A 21,205-nucleotide genomic window follows, 5' to 3' on the forward strand; every position below is an offset into this window, starting at 1 on the left:
GTCGAGAGCTATTTCTTTGGATTCCAAGATACATCTTTCTAATTCATGTGCAGCATTTATGGATGTTTGAAGTTGAGTTCCAGTCTATTTGATGTTGTCATCCTTCAACATTGGTATTGGCTGAGAATAAAACATGGCTGGATAGGGCACTAGCACAGACTCTGTTATAAGAAATATCACATTGGTGTTCTTCTAGTTGGAGAGAGAGAGAGAGAGAGAGAGAGAGAGAGAGAGAGATGGACTTTTCTGTCTGGCTATAATATGGTTTGCTGCAACTGCAAATGATTTTGTATACTCCTGGGAAAAAAACATTTATATATATATATATATATATATATATATATATATATAAATGCTTTTTTTCGATTAACATGCAGAGGCAAGTACACATGCCCATGGACTACCACTGCGTGAGCATGGTTAAACCTTTTTTAAGGGGAGAAGGTTGGATTTAAATATGCTGTGTTTGCGTCCTTGTAATGGTGTGTGTGTGTGTGTGTGTGATTTCCCTCTAATTTTCAGTCTCACTATAATATCAAAATAGCGCCTGTTTCAGCTCTTTGTAGGTCCCTAGATTTCTGCTGTCGAATAGCAGTTTGTTGATCATGTCAGGTATGTAGAAGCTTCGGGTGGCTTTTCCATAGTGATTATTATACTTATATGTTATGTAGTTTGCTAACTGTGATCTTGTTATCTGATATGTTGTTCTGATTACTCTGTAGGTTGGACTGAAGTAATATTTTAGCATAACTGTGTAGTGGCATAAGTGTTTCAGCTTAAATATTTTGTGTTCTGTCCTTGCTGCCCATATAAGTGTGGGCTGTTCTCTTTGTTCCCAGAATATCAGTTTTACCATTTTATTTTGCAACAATTGTTATCTGTTAAGTTTGTAGTCTGCATAGAATGTATATGATGTAATTGCATATCTTAAAATGTTTCACATAATGATTTATAGATTAGTATCTTTATGTGTGTCAGAGCAAGTCTTTTAATCAATATAGTTGGCTTGCTATTATCCTGAGTTTGTTGTGTAGATAATTTTGTATGGCTATTCCAACTTTGATCAGCATCAAAGTGAAGTCCGAGATAACGTGTTGTTTTCACCTGTGAGATGGTTGTGGTTTTAGGATCAGCGCTTTGTGTATAGGAGGATGGATGTCGGATTGTGAGATATTTAGTTTCTATGGGTAGGGTCTGGAGGTTTTTGAGTATCATTAGCTTTGTTTTTTTTTTCAGGGTTTATATATATGTCATTTTCTCAGTTAGCCAGTTAGTGATCAGATTGATATTTGTGTTGCATATTTGTGTGCGCTATTTTTGCGTTGTTGTGAATGGATACTTATGTCCATGTCATCTGCATAATGGAAGGCATTACTGTTTAGGAGAAGATGGCTCAGAATGGGAGAGAGAAATAGCTCCTTGTGGTACTCCTACCAGTACCTCTCTGCTGTGTGCTGATCCTATACGTGTGATGTATAGGATCGCCTCCGTAGCGCAATTGGAAGAACAACGGTACATTGCGCCCTTCGATTGGAATAGGCCTAAGTTCAATTCTCGTCACGACGGGAGGAATCTTTATCTGGATGATTTTCAATCGAAGGTGAGTTAGCCGATCTCATACGGAGGTAGCAGGGTTTTTTCTCCCGGAAACTCGGGTTTTTCATCCTGCATACAGACAAATCGGCCCCTCAGAACACACATAATTTACAGACATAGAATACCAGTTGTGGTGGAGGTGGGTGGTAGATGGCGTTGATGGAGATGATTCGTAGTAGAGGTTCGGTGTAGTGGTTGAGACAGTTGTATCAGTTGAGACAGTTGTAGGTGTCCTCCCGGGATGAGTCTTCGGACTCCTTGGAGGTGTCAGGAATAATAATAATAATAATAATAATAATAATAATAATAATAATAATGTGCTTTCTGTTTTTCATGTATACTTTGAACCACTGGAGTAGACAACCTCTGATTTCGATATGTGTTAGTTAGTTCAACAAGGCTTTGTGTGACAGTGTGTCAAACACTTTTGTTAGTTCAATAAAAACAACTAATACTATTCTGTTTTTATGCAATGCAGTGTTTATTAGGTTTGTGAAATCTTCCAGGAGTGTTGCTGTTCCTTTATTGTTTTAAAAACCATATTGTGTTTTGGGGATGATTTGGAATTTTTCAGTGTATGTGGAGAGTTTGTGAAACACAATGCACTCCATGATTTGGTTGATTATAGACAATGTGGCAATGGGTCTGTATCTTATGTTTCTTTTTCCATGTTTATGTATGGGAGTGATTAATGCAGTCTTTAGTGTTTCAGGTATGTGCCCATTTTGAAGATTTCATTTAACAGTTTTAGTAGAACCAGATATAGGTTAGTTTAGTGTTTTTTTTTATGTCTTTTGGTCTGATTCTGTCTATTCTAGTTCTTTGTTAGGGTTAATTTGATGAATTGCAAGTGACAGTTTTTCTTTTGTTACTGTGGGGAACTGCAATGACAGGGATGCTCATGGTCCTTAGTGGAGAATATTTCTTTGTGTGAGGAGAGAATGTTTCCTGCAGTTTTTGTACACAGTTCGCAAAATGCTGATTAAAGTTGTTTGCCAACTGTGTGAAGGATTTGGGCTCACAAGCAAAGCTGTGTTATATTGTTTCTGAGGAGGTGATATTGTGTATATTGTTCAGCACTTCATTGATCAGATGCCAGGTTTCCTTTATGTCATTCTGAGCTGCTGTTAATTTGTTTCTATAATAGTTTCTTTTTGCAGGTTTAATCTGTGTTGTTACGAGATTCCATTTTCTATAGTATTCAGCTTGTAAAATGGTATTGTTATGTGACCTCTTAAGTTGTTTCCATAGGGCATCTTTTCATTGTATGTCTATTAATATATTGTCTGTTATCCATGGATTCCATTTGGTTTGGGAGCATATTTTTTACTTTTGTTAATGCTTTGTTATATATTTTATTAAATGTAAGTTTAAGATTAGTATATACAGCATCAGCAGACTTTGAAGATGCTATCTGAATCCAGTCTGTTTTTCTGATTTTGTCAATTACTATAGTTTCATTTATGATGCAATTATACTGTTTTGTAGTCTAATTTAAGTTTTAAGGCTTCTGGTTTAGTACAACTGTAGTGCAGTGACATAATGGTCTGCCAGTTTACACGTTATGATGGCTCTGTACAGCTGTTTGGAGGGACCTGTATATTTGAATGGTCAATTCAGGATGAGGTGATTGTATTTTCTACTATTTCTTCTTGCGTATACAACTGTATGAATGGGGGTTATGTTATACACTGATAAGCGGTCCAGGTAATGTGCTGTGTTGTCGTTTATGTTCATAATGTTTATATTTATGTCACCTATTATTATCAAGTATTCTGAGGTGGCTTTTCCATTGTAGAAAGCCATCCATTTAATTCATCTAGAAATTTTGTGGTCCTTAAATTGGGTGGTCTGTATATTGTGTTTAATATCAAGGAGTTCTCTTGCTTGATGTTTTTAACTTCGATGCATGTGTTTTCTGCAAATTCTAATTTACAGTTTATTTCGATTACTTCTAATTTATGTTTGTTAAATATTATTATACCACCACCACCTTGTTTAGTTTGTCTGAAAGTTTGGATTTGGTAGATTATTATTATTGTTATTACACTCTGAACTTCATGTAGTTAGAGACTCATCATGGGAGGTAAACACTATTGCACACAATGCTCATCCAACCATGCTTTAAACTGATTCAACATGTCTACATTCACAACACACTCTGGCAAATACATCCCACTCACCAGCTATGCAAAGAACCTGCTTCTCACTTCTCAGCTCACACCCCTCCTTATACAGTTTCCAGCAATAGTCTCTTGTTCTACCCCTCTCCCATTCTACGAAATATCTCTTCCATGTCAACCTAATAACAACCCCTGACTAGCTTATAAGTCTTAATTATATCCCTCTTCTTCCTCCTATTTATAAGGCTTTGCAATTTACATTCTTTCAGTCTGTCCTCATAATCCTCATTCCAAAGACCACTGACCACCTGTTTGAATCTTCTCTGAACTCTACCAACATATCCTTGTCACCATGAAACCCAGCTACCAAATCTGTACACAGGGCCTTACATAATATCATTGTAACCTCTCTATTTCTGAATGTCAGGGTCCTCCGCATCATTGCCATTATCCGATGTGATGTCTTCAAAACTTGTGCAATGTGGCCCCTGAATTTCAGGTCCTTGTCTACCATCACTCCTAGATAGTCATCTCCTCTACTTCCTTTAAAGTTTCTCACTAAGTGTATACTTTGCATCCCATCATTGCTTACCAAATCTCAAAACCTTACACTTTGTGACATTGAACTGAAGTTCCACTTACCTGTCCATTTATGCAATCTATTCAGTTCTCTTGCAAGGATTTAACTAATGATATGCAAACAGCTGCATATCACTTAAGCCCATTCCAATATCATTAACAAACAAATCAAACAACAATAGTCCCAAAACTGACCTGAGGTACCACTGACCTTCCTCTCTTGGGATATTGCACCCCCATATACAACCTTCGATACCTACCTGACAGCCAATCACTGATCCAACTCAGAAGTCTGTTATTCAATCCCATCTGTTTCAAATTATTTACTAACTTGTCATGTGGCAGTCTATCAAGGATGGTTGTCTCTTTTTTTATTGTGAAAACTTCTGTTAATATTAAAATATCTATGTTGTCTATATCTTCCTTCAAATAAGATTGCAGGGTCAACCAGTATTTTTGAATGCTACTGATGTTGATATGAAGAATAGATAGTCATTATTTTGGGGTAGTCACTTGTTTCTATTCTGTTATTGAGTTTTAGAATGTGGCAACTGTCATATTCTGGGGTGATTAGATCTGCTTGGTAGTCTGCGTTCATGTAAATTGGTTAAGTTGGTATGTTGTCCCCTTCTTTAAGACTTATCAGTGTTCCTTTTAATGTGGCAGCCTGTTGAGATCTTCTACTGATTTTATTTGGATTAGCTTTGCATCTTGTGTCTTTTTAAGGAATATTTTGCTGTCTCTTATCCATATAAACTGGTTGTTTTTTTCTTCTTACTATCCTTGTATGCTAGAATAGTTTCTTATTTATTTATTTATTTATTTATTTATTAAGCGCCTCCGTAGCGCAATTGGAAGAACGACGGTACATTGCACCCTTCGATTGGAATAGGCTTAAGTTCGATTCTCGTCGCGACGGGAGGAATCTTTATCTGGTCGATTTCAATCGATGGTGAGTTAGCCGATCTCATACGGAGGTAGCAGGGTTTTTTCTCCCGGAAACTCGGGTTTTTCATCCCGCATACATACAAATCGGCCCTTCAGAACACACGCAATTTACAGACAAAAATTACTAGTTGTGGTGGTGTTGGAGGTGGGCGGTAGATGGCGTTGATTCATAGTAGAGGTAAGGTGTAGAGACAGTTGAAGATGTCCTCCCGCGATGAGTCTTCGGACTCCTTGGAGGTATCAGGAATAATAATATTTATTTTATTTAGCATATGGCAATAGTTTCTGATAAAATGGTATAATAAAAGAAGAGGGGAGGAAAATGATCAAGACATATAAGTTGGTAAAGAATTATTACCAGATTAATGTTATTATTATTCAGGCCTCCATGGAGTCAAAAGACTCATCGTGGGAGGTCCTTTCTAAGAAACACAAGTCTATCAAGACTCATCGAGGGAGGTCTCTCCTAGAAAACCCAAAGTCTATCATACCACTCCTTAAACGCATTGACATTTCTCACTCACACCACTCTATCAGGCAAAGCATTCCATAGTTCAACCACCCTCCATGCAAAGAAACCACTCCTCACCCTCTTTCTCACAGTTTCCTTTCATAACTTCCAGGCTTCCATGGAGTCAAAAGACTCATCGTGGGAGGTCCTTTCTAAGAAACAAAATTCCATCAAGACTCTTTGAGGGAGGTATCTCCTAGAAAACCCAAAGTCAATCATACCACTCCTTAAACGCATTGACCATTCTTGCTCTCACCACTCTATCAGGCAATGCATTCCATGGTTCAGCCACCCTCCATGCAAAGAAACCACTCCTCACCCTCTTTCTCACAGCTTCCCTTCATAGCTTCCAGGGATGGCCCCTTGTCATGACTCCTTCCCGCTGTTCAACTAAGTGAAAGAACTCCCTAGTGTCAACCCTGTAACCACCTCTCAACAGTTCAAAGGTCTCAATCATATCATCTCTCCTTCTTCTGTCCACCAAACTCTGCAGTCCAAATTCCCTCAGCCGACCGATCCTCATAACTAACATGGTACAGTCCTGAAACCATCTTTGCTATCTGCCTTTTGTACCCTTTCCACAGTTAATTTATCCGCTTCAAATCCTGGGGACCAGATCTGAGAACAATAGTCTAAGTGTGGTCTGATCAGAGTCTTATACAACGGAACGATAACACTTTTATCTCCACAGGTCAGTGTCCTTCTCATTATTGCAGCAATCCTCTGTGTTTCCTTCACTATCTATGCAATATGTCACCTAAATTTCAGGTTTCTATCAATCATCAACCCCAGATCTCTTGTCTCCTCTACTTCCTCCAGTTTAATTCCTCCCATAGTGTATGCAGCGTCCCATCGATGTGTCCCAAACCCCAAGACCTTACATTTTGCTGCATTAAACTGACAATCCCTATTCATTTGCCCATCTATCTAGCTTATACAAATCCTCTTGCAGGGCTACTACATCTGCACTATCACTAATAACCCTTCCCAGCTTCGCATCATCTGAAACAACTGAATATCCTCTTGCAATCCAATGACAATGTCATTGATATAAAGGTTAAACAATATAGCCCCCAGTACTGAGCACTGTGGAACCCCACTTGTAACCTTCTGCCTCTTTGATATTGCTCCACCATACACAACTCTCTGATACCTATTGGATAGCCAATCCTGAATTCAGTTGACTAATCTGACATCCAGACACATATGCTGCAACTTGAATATCAGCTTATCATGTTGCACCTGTCAAATGCCTTCGCTAAGTCTAGGAAAATGGCAGTATATGCCTTTCCCTCATCTAATGCTCTTGTAACTTTATTATAAAATGCTAGCATATTGCTAAAACAAGAGTGCCCTTTCACAAATCCATGTTGACTCTCACAGATAACATCACCCTCATCTGCCCAATGCTGTATATGGTCTCTCACTACTTTCTCCAAGATCTTACTAACTACTTATGACACACAAACTGGCCTATAATTAGACACGTCCAGTCTGCTTCTTCCCTTATGCAATGGTACTATCTTACCTTCCTTCTATTTCATGGGCACCTTTCCCACAGCCAGACTTTCATTGAAAAGCAAGGTCAAAAGCACTGTCCATTCCCTAGCACACTCTCTCAAAACCCGTGGTGAAATATCATCCAGTCGCACAGCTTAACCGACATCCAGAGCTCTTAGTATATGGAACATACTCTCCTCCTGAACCTTTAACCCTCGAAACTGCCCTATCCCTCTAGTATTCAAATTGACTCCTCCAGGATGAAATACTTCAATAAAGTGTTCATTGAACAATTCCACTATGTCCTCCGCATCAGTCACTCTATTCCCATTTCAATCCCGTAATATCATTCTTTCACAGTCATTTCTCCTTCTACTGACCACATAGCTAAAAAATTCCCTAGGATTTTCCTTGGATCTAAGAGCCAATCTTCTCTCATATTCCAGTTTTGCCTTCCTTACCATACTAGTCACTCTCCTGGCCCGTGTCTTATATTCTTCATGCATCTTCTCTCCACCCCTCTCCTTATATCTCTTCCATAGCCTCTTTTTCGCATGCAGTTCCTGTTTAATATTGTTTGTCATCCACTTTACTCCAAATTGTGTCCTCTTCTTCACTCATGGAATACAGCTTTCCATTGCTGCTAACAAATATTCCTTCACAATTTCCCAAGCACTAATGTGAATCAGATTTTTCACAGAATGGATGGAGAACTGGTCATCCAATTTTCCACCCATTCTGTCATCCAGTTGGTTATCCCTGGAAGCTGTATAATGAGGGGTGAGGAGTACTTTTTTTTTTGCTTAGAGAGTTGTTGTGAGTGGTTGGAATGCATTGCCTGTAAGTGTGGTGGGTGGAGGCAGCGAATGTATTCAAGTCATGTTATGATGAGCTGTGTAGGGGGTGTGTGATGAAGGACCTTCTGTGATGAGTCATTTGACTCAATGGAGCTGATAATAATAAAAATAATCTTTTGCATTCACCTCCTTTCTCTCTCAAATGTACTCCACACATCTAAATATTCCAGACCTCTTTTCATACACATTCTCACAATCATCTCATTCATTCTCACTGCCTTTCTTCCTAATCTGCCTTATCATACCAAGACAACACATCGACTGTCTTCCTTCTGACACATTTCTGTTGCACTATCTGTAACGTTAATCTCAAATCTCTTGATACACAATTCATGCTATCTATCTATTATAGAAAGTGAGAAAATTATTAAGGCCAAAACCTACTCTGCAGAAGACTGTGCTGACCTCACCTAGAGTATCTTATTTCTATAAACCCATTTCTGGATTCTGGCCTTAACCATCATTTTCATTATCTTAACTAATAAAATAATTTTTCGTCAATTACACTTGAAACTGGTTTAGAAATAGAAATTGCGTCATTGATTTATATGCACAAGAATATATAGACTTTAAGTACATTGAATTATTAGGGAGGAGCATGATTCCTCAAATATGCATTCTGAGGCATAAAATGGTTTTTTTTTATTTTTAAATACTAAGGAGATATATAGAAAATTTTATTTATAGAAACTCTATAAATCCTAAAAACTCTATAAATAAACTCTAAGCATTTAAATAAACTCTAAGCATTTTATACTTACTTCCCTAGCAGTATCAATTTTGGCTTCCGTAATCTGACTTTCAGTTAACTGTTCTAGTATTTTTTTTGAGATAACCTTGGAACTCTTCAGAGTTTCAACTAGGACTTCATCTTCCAGCAAAGAACCATGGGCTTCATACAGCAATCTGAAATTACAACAGGAAAAATCCTTTAAGAATAATTACTACATTAAACCATGAAAAAATAGCCACTTTTTTACATGGTAATTATTAGTGAAATTAAATATTGAAAAGATAGAGCAATAAGCATTTTGTCTGTATATCAGAATAATAATTAAACTGGTGCATGATAATGATACAACATTAGAATATGTAGCTAGAGAAGTATAAGTAGTGGAGAATGTACTATATTCATTTGAGAGAAGATAGGACTTAGATCCAAGGTGAGGGCACAGCTTCCAGGAATAGCTCTTGTTCTATCCTTATCTCCCTCTTTTCTATGAAAAATCTACTCCACATTAATCTGGTAACAACCCCTCACCAACATATATATCTAAAACATATCCTCTTCTTCTTCTTACAAGACTCTGCAATTTGACTTCCTTCAATCTGCCTTCATATTTATTATTATTATTATTTATATTGGCAATGCATGGTGTCAAAAAATTCATCATGGGAGACCTATCCTATCAATTAACACAATAACTATCATACATCTCCTTAAACCTATTCACTGGTGGGACGCTTGCAACCACCTCTGGCAATCCATTCCACTCATTCACCACTCTCCATGTAAAGAAACTAGTCAGCACATCCTTACTAACTACACTCTTAGACAACTTCTAAGTGTGACTTCTTGTTTCGACTTCCCTTGTATTGAAGAATTTCTTCTGTGTCAATCTTATAGGATCCCATTACTAACTTATGTTTCAATCATATACCCTCTCCTCAGCCTGTCAGTTAAACTCTGCAACTCACACACCATCAATCTATCCTCATTGGAAACATTCCACAGACCTGTCACCAGCTTGGTCACTCGTCTCTGAATCCTCTCCATCCCCTGATAATCCCCAAGAAATGCAGGTGACCAAATCTGTGCACAGTAGTCAACATGTGACTGAATCATAGCCTTATAAAGAGGGATGATAATCTTCCTATCTTTACTTGTCAATGTATTCTTCAGCATCCAAGTAATTCTCTGAACTATTCCAACTCTTGCAATATGCTCTCTGAATTTCAAATCACTATCTGCTATTACCCCCCAAATCCCTAGCCTCATCAATTTCCTGTAAAATGAAATATGAATATGATACAAAGTATGTAATCTTTTCATCCGGAAGTGCATTGCCTTACATTTTACAACATTGAATTAACTACCATTATCCTTTGCCCACACCGCCAATTTATTTAAATCATTCTGTAAGATATCTACATCACCTTTATCAACTATTGCCCTCCCTAGTTTTGCATCACCGGCAAACAACTGAATATCATCCCCTTCAGATCTTCTGCTATATCATTATTGTACAAATTAAAGAGTAATGGTTATAGTACAAAGTCCTGGACACTCCACTAGTCAGCATCATTCACCTTGATTCCACTCCACTAAACACCACCATTTGATGTCTGACTATCAGCCATACCCTATCCATCTCACCAGCCTCATATTCATTCCTATTTGCTCCAACTTATGTAATATTGAAAGTTTATTTTTCACTTGGTTAGAATATAATAAATTTAGTTTAATCCTTTATCCAAGTGTGTGCAAACAAAGTTTGCGCCTGAAAGTATCTTCAGGACTGGGGTAAAGTGGTACAACACTGGACAACTCCTTGCAAAGGTGGAGCAAGCTACCAAACACTCCTATCGGAGCTGCCAAATCCTATAGGAGATGCCAAATGGTGTGCCACCTTGCTAATGCTTCTGCCTTGGTATCAACACTTGGGCCTGGCTCGCCGTGAAGAGACCTCAATAAAGGTCAAAACTATTCTGGGTAGTGGCCCTCCCCTTAATGCATAACATTATACATATCCGCAAGGAGATGTGTTTTGCATTATGGGAGATACTGAGATTGGAGTGTTGGTAGCTTGCTCCACCTTTGCAAGGAGTTGCCTGGTGTTGTACCACTTTACCCAAGTCCTGAAATACTTTCAGGTGCAACCTTTGTTTACACACACTTGGATAAAAGATTAAACTAAATTTATTATATTCTACCAAGTGAAAAATAAACTTTCAACATCTTTCTCTAAATCCGGAGTAATTTAATAAAAAGGTGGCACACCGTTTGGCAGTTCCTATAGGAGGAAATGATCTTGTTAATGCTTCTGCCTTGGTATCTCCACTTGAGCCTGGCTCCCACTGAAGAGACCTCGATTGCCGCAGGACAGTATTGTATTTATTTATTGTTGAAGTTGTTACTTACTAATAATATTTTGTTATTCATACTTGTTGTTCGGTTTGTTGTACTAACCTTTTGTATTCTTAGTACTAACTCTACTAACTTGCTGGTAGCACTTCTTTTTTTAGAAGTGCTACGGGATTTACTTAGAGTCTATGGACTCTAATTCTTTTTCTTTTATTTTCTAGACGCAGAGACCAGTATGAGTAAGACGATCCTCGTCCCCCCCAGGACCCGGACCCTAGGAGTGGAGATTCCAGGGTTGGAGAACCCAAGAGTGTTATCAAAAGTGCTTAAGGAGATCGGGGGAGCACAGAATATCTTCTCCTTCACCTCTTACGGAGGGGGGAGGTTTCTGTTTGTTGTAAAAAATGTGTCAACGAGAGATAAACTTCTAGAGGGCTTCCAAGTCCAGAGGAAGCAGGTGATCCCCTCCATGGTCGGATCACAAGTGCGACAGATCAAAATAAGCCGCTTCCCTATGGAATATTTAGAGACCGGAGACAACGTGCTCACGCAAACTTTCAACAAGTGGGGGAAAGTGAGTAATATTAAGAAGAGCGTCTGCCAGGAAGACCCCGGACGGTTCTACAGTTCCACCACCACCACCATCGGAACAAGAACGTGAACCACCGACATCCGGGGGGACAGACGATGCAATGGATAGCGTAACACCTGCTATCCCCCCCTCAACAACATCAGAGGAAGTGTCGTCGAAGGACGTTTCACAAGCCCCGCCTGTAGTAACCAGCATCCCCCTGCAGTAGAGTTGACAAAAGAGGGGGACACAACATTTTCTACCCCCTCAAGACCTCCCCAAAAAAAGGAAAGAAGCGGCTTCTCCCAAATTGGAGAAGAAACATCAAAGAAGCCGCTCTAAGCGAGGTCTCGACTCCACAACATCGGAATCGGAGATGGAGGTGGAAACCCCCTCCTACCACAAACACAGCGTCAACTCTAAGATTCAAAAACTTACCGGCTCGCAATTCAACCTCTGCGATTATGAAGTGAAAGACAACAAGATCGTCAGCTTCAAAATAATGAACACACAGCACGAGTTCGAGGTACTCTCGAGCTCGCGTGCAAGGTTGGAAGCTGGTCTGCAGGACACGGGATATACTACCTCCCCCCTACAGATCGACGACCTCACCAGATATGTAAAGAAATTACGTATTAAAGACTTAGGCCGGGTATAAATACCTAAAACATCGTAGTGCCGCCACCCCCCCTTCTGTGTCGCCTCCCTCAACATCAGGGGGCTCCGTTCACCAGCTAAACAACAGGAGGTGTGGAACATCATGCTAGCCCACAACATCCGGCTCTTGTTCCTGCAGGAAACCCACTTTTTCCACTTCAGGGACATGCAGGAACTGAGCCATAAGTACCCCGTCACGTCCTATTGGAGCTTCGGCACACAAAACAGCGCCGGGGTTGGGGTACTTATGCTAGCCCCCCTCCTCAGAGCCTTCCATAACATCCAGAGGGATACAGAAGGGAGAGTCCTTGCCGTCGACTGGAAGTACCGGGGCTGTACCACCAGGTACATCAACATCTACGCCCCAGCACATGCACCCTTAAGACCTGCATTCTTCCAGTCGCTTCACAACTATCTCTACAGCGCCCATCACATCATCTTGATGGGGGACTTTAATTGTGTGGCGGACCCGGCCTACGATAAAGTAGGGGGAAATCCCAACACAGGTACTGCTAGCTACAGGGAATTGGAAATCCACTTAAGGAACCTACTATTGACAGACATCTGGAGGGCTCATAACCCCTACTGTTGGTATTATACTTGGATGAGCAGAGGCATCGGCACACGGCTCGACCGTATCTACTTGTCACCATCCCTTGTCTCCAGAGCCGAAGCAATTAGGCACGTTCCACTTAATCATTCCATCTCGGACCACAAACTAGTTGTGCTCAGGTACCATCCTTTAGAAGCTGTAGATGTTGGTCCGGGACCCTGGAAGTTACCATCAAACTTCCCGTCCCTATTCTCGGCTAAGGTTAATCAACTGTGCTCCACCTGGAGCACCACTGGCTGGGACTGGGATGCCTGGGCACGACTTAAATTCACCATCCAAGAAAACATGAAAAAAATGGGGCGGGAACGTGACTTCCGACAAAGAGCTCGGCTCCGTGATCTTTACAAAAAGAGGAGCTGGTTCGTGGCCAGCCAACGCCAAGGCTTTCCATGTCACAACACCATCCGTGACATTAATCTTGACATTGAAATGGAGAAACAAAAGCAGGTGGATGAAAAGAACATCAAGATCTGTCTCCACCTCCGCTCGGAAGACAGGCAACCGGCTGCTTTCTACAATAGGCGTTAAGTCAACTTCTGGCAGGAGCGAACCATCACCACCATCAGTGTAGGCGGGTTTGATTACACCACAACACCTGACATCATGAACGCCTTCTGGGGGTACTACAGTCATCTCTACCAAGACAACAGTACCCCCCAGGATTACTCCTGTTGGAATGTCGACCCCTTCCCTGCGCACATCCAAGCAGGGTTGGACGCACCATTCACAGCGGCCGAAATAACAGCAGCCTTCAAACAGTGCCGTAACAAGAAAACGCCTGGGCCAGACGGCTTAAGCATGGAACTCTACCGAGAGGCCTGGGACCACATCCTCCCCATTCTCGTGGCAGTTTTCAACATCTTCCTTGCCACCGGGATCATGCCGCGAGAATTTTTGGAATGCCATACCGTCTTCATCCCGAAAACCAACAGGGACCCATCCAACATCAAAAACTGGCGTCCCATCAGTCTGTCGAACACGGATTATAAGATCCTCGCCCGTGTTCTTAACAACAGACTGAAAATCGGGATGAGATATATCATCAAAAGTACACAAGTGTATGGTGTTCCTGGTCGATCGATGGAGTTCAATCTCATCCTCATCAGATAAGTGATACGTCTGGTTAACATCAAGAACTACTCTATGGCATTGTTGTCTATTGATCTTAACCGAGCGTTCGACAGCGTCCGGCATTCCTTTCTCTTTAACATCCTGGAGAAAGTCGGGGTCAGCAGTGGACTCCTCAACATCATCAGAGGAGGCTACAACAACAGCTCTACTCGCCTCCTCATCAATGGACACCTATCTGACCCCATTACCATCCAGAAAGAGGTCAAACAAGGGTGTCCCCTCAGTCCGCTGCTCTTCGCTCTAGTCCTAGAACCGTTCCTGCGGGCTGTGAACAACTCTCATGCGGTAAGAGGAATTCCACTTCCTCTCACCACAGATGATTCCAAGGTAATCGCCTACGCAGATGACGTGGTGGGCATTCTTAGGGACAATGATTCCGTACTGAACTTCTTTAACATCCTCAAGAAGTTCAAAGTGTCGGGGCTAACATCTAACTCCGACAAAACCAAGATCAAGTTGTACGGAATCTGGGACCTGCACAACATCCCTGCAGGCCTCGTCCCTACTGCCGACCCCCTCACAATCCTGGGGGGTGCCATTTGAGGAACAGCCCGTGCTCAACATCGAACATCTCGACAACAACACCGTCAAGAGTCTCAAGGACTGGAAAAATGGACAGCTGTCACTCTCCTCCAGGGCCACCGTCATCAAGACCATCATTTGCCCTGTGCTTCAGCACGTCCTGAACATCACCAACATCAGCGAGGATCAGGAAATCCGGCTCTACAGGAAGCCCCTGAAGTTCTTCTGGGGCAATCTATGCCAGGAAGTTGGCCTTAACATCCTTCAACCTCCGGAGAAGCGGGGGGGGCTTCGGCCTCCCTTCCTTTCACATCAGATACCTAAGTAATACCGCGTTCCATCTAAACAGGGTGCTGCAGACTACACAACCCTGTAGTTACCCTGTGCGGTATTTCTTAGGGTACAAGCTTGCCCTTTTTGGGATCCCAAGGCGGACATTGTTCCAGAGGACTACAACAGACTGTGCCAACTAATGCAACAACTCCGCTCATCGGGTGTGAACATCGCCGCGATCCAGAACAGTTCCACCTGGTACGAACACTTCTTCAACCTCGTTCGTACCGATGTTCCGGATCTGGGGATCAACATCAACAACAACAAGATCCTCTTCGGCCACCTCTCCAAACATCGAGGCTACCCATCGAGAAAGGATCTGGCATGGAGGATTGCGTACGGACACCTTCCAGTCAACAGCAACATCTGGCGGTTCAACACCACTCGGAACCCCATGTGTGACTTCTGCAGGAGCCTGTACACTGTGGAGCACGCCTTCTACTGGTGTCCCATTTCCATCAACATCTGGAGGAGGCTAAGCGTCGAGCTCCGCATCCCCCTCCTGCTGCAGGAGCAAGTCATCTTCCTGCAGTTCGCTCCCCCAGCCAACAACAAGCAGAAGTTAGTGGTATTCATAATTAACGAGCTCAAATACCACATCTGGAAGGTAAGAAAGAAATTTTCTAATCCGACTAATCCTCCCAATCTGTTGAATCTCTCCCGGATCGTTCTTTACAAGTTCTACGGTTCCTTAAGGAGATTCTTATATCTTGAAAGAGAGGCTCTGGGGGACACCACATTTAAGATCAGGTGGTGTTCACCTCCAATCCTGTGTAATGTCAGACACAACAACATCAAGTTCTGCCTACTGCTGCTTTAAGATCTCCATCTGCAGCAGCAGCTCCACTCTGAGTCATTTCCTTGGTCTCTGCGTCCCCCTTGAGGTCTGGTTTGTTCCCTGGTCTCCCACGGGGGTAGTTCGGAGGAAAAACCCAGGCAGCGAAGGCTTACTCAAGGCGGGCTGCCCTGAAGGGGCAGGTCACCTGGGCACCGGCTACTTCCGTGGTCCTTTCCATCTTGAGAGCCAGGAGCGGTGGGGTGAAACAGTATCATCTAATAGTGAGGAACTAGATAGATGTGAGTTATGAGCTGAGGCCTACACTTCCTTCTTCCTACTCCCCACCCGCCCTTCCCATCCTATTCCCTCTCCCATCCCCCCTCATTTCCCCACCTCAACCTCGCTGTCACTTCCCTTCCCTTCCCTTATTTTTCTTTTCTAACGGGGCACTCCGACCCCACTTCCTTTCAGTAGGCCAATGATGGGATTCTCCCTCACTTTCACCCCACCAGAGGACAGTATTGTATTTATTCATTGTTGAATTTGTTATTTACTTACTAATATTTTGTTATTTATACTTGTTGTTTAGTTTGTTATACTAACCTTTTGTATTTTTTTGTACTAACCTGCTGGTAGTGCGTTTATACGCACTACGGGATTTTCTTACAGTCTTAGGACTCTTTATTTTTCTCTTTTTTTCTAGAACGCAGAGACTAATAATGAGCAGAGTAATCCCCGTCCCCCCAGGACCGGACATTAGGAGTGGAGATTACAGGAATGGAGGATCCTAGAGCACTCACTACAGCCCTTAAGGAGATAATAGGAGTTTCTAATATCTACTCCTTCACCCCGTATGGAGGAGGACGATTTCTTATAGTAGTCAAGAATTTAGCTTCGAGAGATCAACTTCTAAAAGGTTTCCCCGTCCAAGGGAAGCAGGTGACCACTACCATGGTGGGGTCACAAGTACGTCAAATTAAGATCGACCGCTTCCCTATGGAATATCTAGAAGCCAGAGAAGACGTGCTTGTACCAACTTTTAGTAAGTGGGGGAAAGTGAGAAATATGAAGAAGAGTGTCTCTAAGGGGGACCCTGCTTGGTAATCCGGTGAAGTCACCTTTACCATGGACATGTGACAGCCTGTGCCCAACCTCGTTACCATCGGCACATCGCGTGTCATGGTTAATTATCCCGGGGTACAAAGACAGTGTCTGCGATGTGACTCGACTGAACATCTGGGTAGTGACTGCCCCCAAGCCAAGTGTTTCAACTGCGTCGGCGTTGGGCACATCTCCAGCCAGTGCCCACACCCCTGCTGAAAGTGCTCCAATACAGAGCACAAAATAACATCGTGTCCTCTGCGCACATTTGCAGAGCGGGCAGGGGCACCGATTGAACCGTTGAACCCGCAGCCTGCTCGAGTCGCCGGTGAATTTCCGGTACTCCCCCCAACACCATTGGGGAGCAAACATTCGCTCTAACAGTTCTAGGGAAAATTACGAAACGTCCTGCACCATCAACAGCAGAAGGTACTGTTTCCACCACCAGCAACAATATCAGCTGAGGAAACAGTCCCCCCCCCTCGGTCGTTTGAACGGTACCACTACCAGCGACGGAGGAACAACGAACAACCGAGGATACAGATGAAGCTAAGGATAACACTTCACCAGCTATCCCCCCTTCAACAACATCGGAGGAGGCTTCATCTGTAGACGCTTCTAATATTTCCCCTATTGTAGTTGGTGTCCACCCTGCAGAAGAACAGAAGATAGAGGAAGGGAAACATCAACTTCCACCCCCAAAGAACCTCCTAAGAAGAGGAAGGAGCAGGCTTCCCCTAAAATGGGGAAAAAACATCGAAGCCGCTAGAGAAAAACCACGGGCTCAACAACATCTGAGTCCGAAAGGAAACCCCTTCCAGCCATCAAGAGAGCATTAACTCTAAAATTAGTAGACACACCGGCTCCCAGTTCAACTGCTTTGACCATCAAATAGTGAACAATAAATTAGCAAGTTTCAAGATTAAGAACAGTCGTCACAAGTTAGAGGTCCTCTCGAGCTTGTATGCAGAACTGGCAGCCGGTCTGCAGGGTGCGGGATATACTACCTCCCCCCCCACAAATTGAAGCCTTAAAAAAATATGTTAAGCAATTGCGAATCAAGGACCTAGGCCGGGTTTAACAACGTAAAACATCAAAATGATGCCACCCCCTTTTTGCGTTGCCTCGCTCAACATCAGAAGGCTCCACTCACCATCAAAACAAGAGGATGTGTGGAAGCTCATGCTAGCGTTCAACATCCGGCTTTTGTTCCTGCAGGAAACACACTTTTTCCACTACAAGGACATGCAGGAACTAAGCCATAAGTACCCCGTAACATCGTTTTGGAGCTTCGGCAACAGAAACAGAACTGGAGTCGTGGTACTTATGCTAGCCCCCCCTCCTCTGAGCCTTCCATAATATCCAGAGGGACGCAGAAGGGAGAGTTCTCGACATTGACTGGAAGTACCGGGGCTGTACCACCAGGTACATTAACATCTACGCCCTGGTAGATCCAACATCAAGATCGACTTTCTTCCTGTCACTTTACACTTACTTATATGGTGCCCATCACGTCATTCTGATGGGGGACTTTAACTGCGTGGCGGACCCGGCCTACGATAAGGTGGGGGGGGGGTAATCCCAATACAGGTACTGCTGGCTACAGGCAACTGGGAATTCACCTCAAGAATCTCCAGCTGACGGATATCGGGAGGGCTCACAACCCCTACTGTCGGGATTATACGTGGACAGGCCAAGGTATCGGCACACGGCTCGACCGGTTCTACCTGTCACCCTCCCTTGTCTCCAGATCCGAAGCCATAAGGCACGTTCAAATTAATTATACCATCTCGGACCACAAAATGGTTGTGCTCACGTATCATCCACTAGAAGCAGTAGAAGTTGGTCCGGGCCCCTGGAAGTTACCACCAGACTTCCCATCCTTGTTCTCAGGTAAGCTTAACCAACTGTGCTCCACTTGGAGCACCGCTGGCTGGGACTGGGACGTGTGGGCACAACTAAAATTTAACATCAAAGAAAACATGATAAAATGGGCCTAGAACGTGCCTTCCTCAGAAGATCTCGGCTTCGTGATCTATACAAGGAAAGAAGCTGGTTCGTGGCCAGCCAATGCCAAGGCTTTCCATGTCACAATGCTATCCGTGGCATTAATCTCGACACTGAAGCGGAGAGACAGAAGCAAGTGGAAGACAAGAACACCAAGATCCGACTCCACCTCCGCTCGGAAGACAGGCAATCGGCTGCTTTCTACAACAGGCGCTATGTCGATTTTCAACAGGAGAGAACCATCACCACCATCACTGAAGGCGGGTGTACTTACACCACAACACCCGACATCCTGAAGGTCTTCTGGGGGTACTACAACACCCTCTACCAGGACAACAGTACCCCCAAGATTACTGCTGTTGGAATATTGACCCCTTCCCTGTGCACATCCAAGCAGGGTTGGATACACCAATTACAGCGGCCGAAATAACATCAGCCTTCAAGCAGTGCCGTACAAAGAAAGCGCCTTTGCTTTCTTCGTACGGCAGACGGACTAAGCACAGAACTCTATCGAGAAGCCTGGGACTACATCCTCCCCATTCTCGTGGCACTATTCAACAACTTTCTCAACACAGGGAACGTGCCGCGAGAATTCGGGGAATGCCATACAGTATTCATCCCAACAGGGATCCATCCAACATCAAAAACTGGAGGCCCATCAGTCTGTCGAACACGGACTACAAGATCCATGCCCGTGTTCTCAATGACAGACTGAAGCTGGGGATGAGATACGTCATCAACAGCACACAAGTGTATGGTGTTCCTGGCCGATCGATGGAGATTAATCTCATCCTCATCTGAGAACTGCTACATCTGGTCAACCTTAAGATGTACTCAATGGCACTGTTGACCATCGATCTCAATTGAGCGTTCGACAGCATCTGGCACTCCTTTCTGTTTAACATCCTGCAGAAAGTCAGGGTCAGCAGCGGACTGCTTTCCATCATCAGAGGAAGCTACATGAACAGCTCCACCTGCCTCCTCGTCAACGGACACCTTTCGGACCCCATTAACATCCAGAAAGGGGTCAAACAAGGGTGTCCCCTCAGTCCACTGCTCTTTGCTCTAGCCCTTGAGCCATTTCTACGGGCAGTCAACAGCTCACGTGCTGTGAGAGGGATTCCACTACCACTCACCACGGATGACTCCAAAGTAATTGCATATGCAGACGACGTGGTGGGTACCCTCAGGGACAACGACTCCATACAGAGCTTCTTCAACATCTTAGAGAGGTTCAAAGTGTCGGGGTTAACACCCAACCCCGACAAAACTAAGATCAAGACGCATGGAGTCTGGGACCTAAACAACATCCCCATGGGTCTCGTCCCTACAGGAAACCCCCTCACCATCCTGTGGGTCCCATTTGCAGCAGAGCCCGTGCTCGACGTTCAACAACTTATCAACACCACAGTCGAGCATCTCAAGGACTGGACAAACAGACAGCTGTCGCTCTGCTCTAGGGCTAGTGTCATCAAAACCATCTTGTGTCCTATGTACCAGAACGTCGTGAATATAACAAACATCAGCGAGGATCAAGAACTTCGGCTTTACAGGAAACCCTTGAAGTTCTTCTGGGGCAGTCTACGCCAGTAGGTTGACATAAAGATCCTTCAACTTCCGGAGAAGCTGAGGGGCTTTGGCCTCCCCGTCCTTAACATCAAATACCTGAGCAATACTGCCTTCCATCTTAGCAGGATACTACAGACAAACCATCCCTGCAGCTATCCTGTGTGGTATTTCTTAGGCTTTAAGCTTCCCCTTTTTGGGATCCCAGCCCACCAGAGTCCCAAGGCAGATGTTGTTCCAGAGGATTACAATAGACTTTGCCAACTAGTACAACAACTCCGCTCGTCGGGTGTCTACACTGCCGGGATCCAGAACAGCAAGATGTGGTATGATTATCTCCTTAACATCCTTCATACTGACGTTCCGGATCTTGGAATCAATAACAACGACATCCTCTTCGGCCATCTCTCTAAACATCAAGGCTACCCGTCGAGAAAGGACCTGGCCTGGTGGATAGCCTATGGACACCTTCCAGTCAATGTGAATAAGTGGTGGTTCAACAACAACTGGAACCCATTATATAGCTTCTGCCGGAGCCCCGGACACCGTAGAGCACGCTTTCTACAGGTGTCCCATTTCCATCTTCATCTGGAGGAGGCTAAGCGACGTGCTCCGCATCCCCCTCCCACTGCAGGAGCAAGTGATCTTCCTGCAGTTCGCTCCACCAGCCAACAACAGGCAGAAGTTACTAGTATTTATCATCAATGAATTTAAATATCACATCTGG

At 43.4% G+C, this 21,205-nt stretch overlaps 1 protein-coding gene across 1 annotated transcript in view; it reads right to left on the reverse strand.

The window, feature by feature from the left end:
• The window catches only part of kl-2 (dynein heavy chain 2, axonemal kl-2), a 1,497,432-nt gene that overhangs the window by 506,032 nt on the left and 970,195 nt on the right, over positions 1-21,205 (reverse strand). Inside the window, exon 41 of the mRNA XM_090414156.1 lies at positions 8,876-9,020. Within this exon, the coding sequence (XP_090270282.1) occupies positions 8,876-9,020 (145 nt within the window). The remainder of the gene's footprint in view (positions 1-8,875; positions 9,021-21,205) is intronic.

This window comes from Typopeltis vanoorti, chromosome 24, assembly GCF_054136105.1.
Source record: "Typopeltis vanoorti isolate ZY-2024b chromosome 24, IOZ_Tvanoo_1.0, whole genome shotgun sequence".
Taxonomy (NCBI): domain Eukaryota; kingdom Metazoa; phylum Arthropoda; class Arachnida; order Uropygi; family Thelyphonidae; genus Typopeltis; species Typopeltis vanoorti.